Genomic DNA, 7488 nt, shown 5'->3' on the forward strand with positions numbered 1-7488 from the left:
GAGGTAGGGACAAAGGGGAATAAACCCCATGCCGGGCAGCTGGGCAGAGACTGGCGCCACTGGATCGCCTGACAATGCATGGTGTGTTTTTGCACTTGGTTGAGCGTAAATGTTGACGGGGGTGGAGGAGGCCATGAAGAGAAAACCTTAAAGACAGAGGGCAAGAGATGACCACAACAAAATTTCAGATGAGAGAAGAGGTGGATGTAACTGCAAATGAGCTATTTATTGCAATTTAAAGGAAAGTTGAGAAGGTAAATCTTGCCTGTACTCAGAGTACAAATCCCACCCAAGCCAGAGGCACCAGGAGGGCAGTACACTTGTCAGAGCTGATCTATGAATACTATTCTTAGATGCAGCAGGTTATTTATTATGGATGTTTTGAACCAACATGTCATAATACATCATCTCAGATGCTAAAGGATGAGTCTTATTCTTTAGTCTTGCAAAAAATGTCCCCCTTACTCTGCTAACAAGTATGAAGTTTCTGCCTAGAACAAAATTCAATGGGCTTTTTAATTTCCCTTAAGCTTTAATTTTACTTTAATTTTTCCTGTGCCTCTATTACAGAAGAACTGAGAAGCCAAAAGAGATTGGGGACCCCCCAGAGAATAAGAAGTTACCCTTGTTCTAAAGCAGGTGATTTATGTGCTGGCCCAAACCTCCCCATCTCTGGGGCAAGGCTGCATTTTTGTTTTTTCAATCTAGATTTGGTGCCCACTTTGCCAGCATCTCCATTTCTGTGTTCTAGAAATAACTGCAATCTTTTCTATTTTTCATATGAAGCAGGATGGAGCAGGCAGCAATCTCACAGCAGGATGACCAGAATGACATCTTTAGCAAAAACTTGTTGAACCCAAGGTCTTTTTAAGAATTAACTTCTTTCTGAGAAGAGCTTTTACACTCTTCTTCACCATCTTCACCAACCAGTTCTCCTTAAAAGCTAAATGGACAATAGCTAAGATAGAAAACAAAGCTTGGGCCACACAGACAAGGACTAAAGAGCTGCAAATGGTGTGCTTGCATCTCACAAGTGACCTGTGAGAAGATGGGAGATGTTGTGGAGGCATCATGATTGTATGAAGCAGTTGTATGAGCTGCAGTGAGTAGTGTCTGATGACAATACAGTTTCCTGAAAAAAATTAGCTTGTGAGATTGGCCCGGAACTGGAAAGTCTGGGGGAAGAAGCATAGTTTTTAATATGTTTAGGATGGAGAAGCTTAGGGTTTTAAATTTAAATTTCCATGTGTCCTTTGTGAGACTGCATTCAGGTGGTTGTGTCCAAGTATGGTGAGAGTGGGGATGGAGCCAGAGGACTCTGATGGGAAGACCTTGAACATTAGACCTTGTACAATGCTGACTGTCTGCAATTTTGGTAAAGAACTGTAACGCATATAGGTCCTGATAAAAAGCCATGTGGCACTTGGAACATGCAGTGCCCCCTCTGTTACATTATGTTGCGGAGTCTCAGTGTTTGCCAGGGTTGAGGCAAGTGCTAGTATTAGTGAGCCTCTATTTTTAAAAAACATGATTCTAGCTCCTAAAATCACAGATTGTCTTAGAATAAGTGTTTTGAAGAAACAAACATGTATACCTTTGTCTTTCTGCTTTTTTTCATTTGAGGTGGTATTTCACAAGCTTTGCTTGACAAACATATGGCTTAAAAACTTTTAAAAAATTTTTAAAAAAAGAAAAATAAGGTTGTGGAAAAGCCAAACCCCAAAGCTGATGCCTGTCCACGGCAGCAGCATGGAGGCTGGCAGCCAGCACCCCTTCCAGCATGCAGGCAAAGGACACGCAGGCGGTGTGTTCCCTGGAGTGCTGCCAGGGATGGGAACACAGCGATGCTGGGGGAGGACCAGGAGGGGAAGTAGCTCCTCGGATGTGCTGGTGAGTCAGCTGGCTTGGGACTGCTTTCCACAGAGACCTGCGGCTAGGAGCGACCCAGCTCTGGCAGTTGTCTTCCCTGGAGAGGTGACCTATGGCTGTAAAACAACCCTAGGAAATGCTATAAAAATAATGTGCGTATAAAGCTATTTACCTTCTCAAACCAGAGGAATGTTATGTAAAATATAATAGAAAGTGAGAGGGAGTATATGGTACCCACATAGCTGCCACCGCAATGCATTTTTTAAGGATTGTGAATACAAAGCAAATTGCAAAGGAAATATTAATCCTCCAAAGGAAGAGAGGGGAAAGAAAAAGAGAGGAGAGCAAGAGGAGAAAGGAGGGTATTTTTTTTTGTAAAAGACTGTTACTGGGAACATACTTACCTACTTACCCTTTCCTGACATGCCCAGGTGGGATGGCAAGTGATTTTGCAGCACTGATGCAGCAGGCTGGTGGTATATTGGCCCATTTTACCTCATGCTGACCAGATTTTTGGAGGACTCATTAAAAGGATCAAAAAATAATAAGTATGTGAATGTAATGAAGGATTTATTTGTTTGATTATTTTTTTTTCCCCCTCTCCTTGGGCTACATTTACACCCAGCTTGGGGAGGCAGAGGTGAGAGTGTATTGAACAATTTACAGGTGATATAATTTTAGACTCTTGAAAACTCAGACTTTAAAATCCCCAGATGAATTGCTGCATAACTCAGCTGTAACATGACATTTAGTATGTGTCATAAGTCTTGCTTCAAAATAGAGCTTGCCAACCAGGACAGCACAGGGGGCCTGACAGAGATAATGGATGAATGAGACTTCCAGCTGAAGGAATGAAATGGTGAAGTCTGTAATCAAAATGCGAGGACCATTTTAGGCATGATTGTAGAGGAGCTGGCAGAAGTAAGGCAATGAGAGTTTGAAGGCTTGACAAATGAGAAAGCCCAGAATTGTACCTGTACTGAAACAGCACAGACAAAGGATGCAACCAAACCTGTGCCTCTCTAGACCTGGAGAAAAATAGTGTTGTACCTGGAAGAGAGGAGGGATCCTTACTAGACAGTGTGCCAAAGACATGGAGCAAGAGGTGGTCCATACCCTGGAGACCTGACCATCAAACCTTGTGGGGACATAAAGTCAAAAGTTAGGGAACAGACTCCTATACTATAAGTTTGTTTTCCTCATCCTTCCTTCCTACAGGGAACTTCCCCTGGATAGGGAAAACACAGAGGATGGGAGCAATAAATCAGAGAAGAACTAGGGGAGTTTCTTGGGTGAGTGCTGGACTCATAAATACTGCTGTAGTGTTGGAGAAGGGCAGGTCAGGGATGCACCATGTGAGAGAACAGGGCCTGTTCTTGGAGTATCCTGCTCTAGGCACCACATCTTTGTCTGTGCAGAGGATGGTTGGTAGGTAGCTGCAGGGGAATTGATGCCTTACCACAGATTTCTGCAGTAGGCACAATAATCATCCCCTGTGATGAGAGGAATTATCTAGCCAGCTGCCCAGGCAGGGCGGGAAACATCACTCGCAGGCAGAGAAATGTGTGCTTAGCTCCACTGAGCAACATAACATAAGCGTGCATGGGAGCTCTGGCTCCCCACTGCAGCAAATCAGGCTGCTTCTCATTCTAAAGAGACTGTGGTTGTGGCTCCTTCAACTCACCCAGCACTGTCACCTCTATCTTTACTGGTTTTAGCCAGTTGGATCCTTCTTATTGTATTTTCTATTCTTTGTCAATTAGCACTGAGTGGAGGTACTGTTGCTGTTGACCCGCGTGGGTGGAGACAAGCAAAGGGTTTAATTTCAAAGGACTCATCTGGGACCTTCAGAACTCAAAGCATAAAATAGGAAGTCACAGCTGTAGGGGAGACCACAAGTCAGTGGTCAACCAACAGAAGAGAGACTGGTACTGTCTGCAGGGGGCTACTGTGGGACTATGACAATGTGTGTTTTTTTCTGAACATGTGGTAAAACTGTTTCTGTCTAATACCTTTTCATTTCCAGCTGAAAAAAGATCCCTCTTCTTCCCCTTCCACTTGCTCAATGTACTACCAATGGAAAAAAAAAATCAAATTAGCATCTCTGTTATGGATAACTTCCCAGTTTTAGGGCAGAAACTGTCAATAAGGTTTGTTTTATAATCAACCATGTCTTTTAATTGCTAGACCTATGATGTGGATTTAAAACTGTTACGTTTCTAATTGATGCAGGAGTTATAATTAAGAGAAAAAGCGGAGAAATTCCATGCCCGTTGGCGGTTGAAGCCTTTGCTGCTCACCTTAGCTATATCTGCAAATATGACGACAAATACAGCAAGTAAGTAAGAGCACATGTGTTCGTGTGTGCGTGTGTATTTCTTTCACTCCTCCTCTGCTGCTGCAGTGTTTGAGGTCTCCATGCTGAGCTGCAGCTGAGGGCCCAATCCTGCTTTCACAAAATTAATCTCTGACAAAACTTGTATTTCAGTCAAAGGTCAGAAGCTGGCTCTGCACAAGGGCAAGAGCTGCATTGTTTGGCATGTTTTGGCTCTATCTACCCATCCACCAGTCAACAAAGATTTGGGACTTATGTTCTTAGCATCTTGTAAATGACTTTTAAGAAGTGTTGGGAAGACAAGCCAGCAGGCTGATGTTCTTGGCCACATCAAACTGAAGGCTAAATAGATAATTCAGAAAAGGTCTACCAGCCCCACAAGTCTCTCAGGCTAGCTCAGCTCTCTGCCCCTATCAGCAGATGGTGTTTAGGTGATTATCTGTCACAGTGATATTTGTGTCACCTGGAGCCAGAATGTAGATCTTTCGGCTCCTGAGTTCCAGTTGTGGTCCTCAGTGCTAGCTCTTAATGTAGCAGAGAGAAGCAGAAATGAGTAAGAATAGCAGTGGTGAAGCTTGGCTGTGGGAATACCAATGAGGTGCAGAAGATTTCAAGAACTAAAAACTGAGGGGAGAGAAGAAGCAGCAGGGATTTTCCAAGCCAGTTCTGGGCAAGGCAGCAAGAATTCAGTAGAAGAGATGAAAGAGAAGGAGGTGGTTGCTGGAGACCGATGTTGGGATCTGATCTGAAGAAATCAATACGGAAAGAGGTGAGGTAGTAGATTTAAATAGTTACTAGAAAAATGAAAGTAGGAAAGTGGGAAATCTTATGATTGAAGAGCGAATATGCTGGCAGTCCTAGAATTAGTCAGAGCCTAAATATAAGGATGTCTGTCCTTTCTAGTTCTGCCTTATGGAGAGGTGCTCCACATACCAGCACTGCGCGCTCTGGCTCTACCCCCACATCCTCCCACCTGCTGTTGGCAACAGCAGAAATCATTCTTTGTTCACAGCAGAGATAAACAAGAGGAGAAGCATCAGCAGTCTTGCTTAAACTGTAATGTAATGGGCCTGAGGCTTTTTTTAGTTATAACTTGAAGGGATTCAGACCCACAGCTCCCATCACATGGATGTTTGTCAGATGTTTGAGATGACTCCCAAATACATTGTACAAAATTTCTTAAGATGATTCTTGTACTAGCTATTAAGTCCTGGGCCTGCTTCCCCTTTGGGACTGCAGAATCTTTGGGGTTATTTCTTGCATACCAGCTGCAAGTGTTTGTCTGAACAGTGCTTTTCCCTCCCCTTCTCTCTTGGCTTTTCAGGTATTTCATTTCTCACAAACCAAACAAGACCTGGCAACAAGTATTCTGGTTTGCCATCAGCATCGCTATAAACAATGCCTATATCCTCTACAAAATGTCAGAGGCCTACCATGTGACAAGGTATAGCCGTGCACAGTTTGGTGAAAGACTCGTAAAGGAGCTTCTGGGCTTGGAAGACACCTCACCCACCCATTGATGCATTGTTCTTGGTGGTGTAGGTAGGGGTGGAGGGTAAGCAGAAGAAGATACCACACCTGGAACAGCAAAGCAAGGAACTTGTGACACCACCAGTGCTGTCCTTATCCAAAAAATGCCAAGTGATGCCACTAGAGTGGTGGAAACTGTTCCTAGTAGCAGCTGGATGTAAGCACGGCCTGCAGAAAGTGCCACTGGAAAAGCTGACACAAAATTGCATATGTGAATGCCCTGTGGGAATCTGTACACCAGAAACAGACTTAAATTAGTCATCATCTCAATACTATTTGTTGAACAGGGTCATCTTGTAACGTTCTTCTTGGGCTAAGAGCTTGTCATAAGCTGATATAGCTCAGCAGTCCTAGGCAGGCATTACAGAAAACGCTATACCTTACTTGGGAGTTACTCAATTCTGGGACAAATAACGTCAGTCTGCACCATGGGCTGTGGTTGAGAGTGCCTGCCACCCTGTAAGGCATTGCTGCTGTCCTGCCCGTGTGCTAAACAAAGCAGTTCAGATACATAAACACTGAAGCAAACATATTGACAAACAAAACCTTCACAGGCAGGCAGCCAGGAACTGAGGACCAGTTAAGACTTTTTCTTTCTGTCTTTTTTTTTGTTTCTTTGTTTTTATTAATGTAATGTAAAGCAATTTGATCCCAGTTAGAACACAGCAAAATCAAGAGAAACCAAATACATTAGTGAATTTTAAATGGAAATACATTACGTTGATTTTCTTTATTAACCAGGATGAAACATTTTATACACAAACAAACAGTGAGTAATACTGTAAGTATTAACAGTGAGTAAACCAGTAAGTAATACTGCCTCATATCTTAACTGCCACGGTCAGCGTACAGGTAAGAAATCAGAGTACAACAATTATATTTTTTCTTTTTTTTCAACTGTATCTTAAATGTTGCTTAAAACTCTAATGTAATGGACTGCTAAGTTTTTAGGAACAACAATTTCTTTCTTTTCCTTTTGTAACTGTCAAGACTTCTTTGGTCCATTTTAGAAATTCATTTGGCACACAGTTGGCAGGAAAAAAATAAGTCACTAGTAGCAGTGTGTTTCCCATTATCACTGCGGGGTGTTCTGTAGGAATTCTTCTTGTTAGAATTCAGGGTTTGTCACAGTAGTTGTAATCAAGCAGATTGTTTTGCAAAATAACATAGCCTTGTGTTTTACAAAAAAGCAAGAAGTCCAGTTGCAACCAGACCTTAATCCTCACTAAAACAGAGCAAGCCCTAAAGAGTTCTCCTGTTCTGAGTAACACTGTACAGGACAAGCATCGTCATGACCTGGTGCCCATGGCTGGAACCCCACGTTTTGGTGCTGGTGGAATCTGAAGGCTGCTGAAGCTTCAGAAAACTATGCCAAGAGAGAGAGGTATGACTGAAACAGGAGAATTGATACTGAGGTGAAATTCTACCCTGCACTCTACACATTATTGATTTCAGTCCACAACTCAATCAGCAAAAAACTCCGTATTCTAAAGGTTAGCAGCGATGGACACAAACACAATTGCATTAACTTCCAGGGCAGAAACAATTTTGCTTAGAGGACAGGCTGGTTTTAGGTCCCCAAGCATGAAAAGTTTTAACGAAGAATGACTTGGGTTGCTTCAACAAGAATGGATCAATTGATTGATTTCTTTATCAGTGTAAACCTCAGCAGGTTATATGTAGCTACCTGGCAAGAGACAATAGAGGGTAACCAATGTGAATTTGAGAACTCCCCAGGTTTCATCTTTATGTGA

The 7488-nt window shown here is 42.7% G+C and overlaps 1 protein-coding gene across 1 annotated transcript in view; it reads left to right on the forward strand.

The window, feature by feature from the left end:
- Nucleotides 1–6032, forward strand: part of PGBD5 (piggyBac transposable element derived 5) — a 30042-nt gene extending 24010 nt beyond the window's left edge. Inside the window, exons 5-6 of the mRNA XM_010072848.1 lie at nt 4102–4207; nt 5529–6032. Of these exons, the coding sequence (XP_010071150.1) occupies nt 4102–4207; nt 5529–5724 (302 nt within the window). The 3' untranslated portion in view covers nt 5725–6032. The remainder of the gene's footprint in view (nt 1–4101; nt 4208–5528) is intronic.
- Nucleotides 6033–7488: the final 1456 nt, after the last annotated feature.

This window comes from Pterocles gutturalis, unplaced genomic scaffold, assembly GCF_000699245.1.
Source record: "Pterocles gutturalis isolate BGI_N339 unplaced genomic scaffold, ASM69924v1 scaffold21831, whole genome shotgun sequence".
Lineage (NCBI taxonomy): Eukaryota > Metazoa > Chordata > Aves > Pterocliformes > Pteroclidae > Pterocles > Pterocles gutturalis.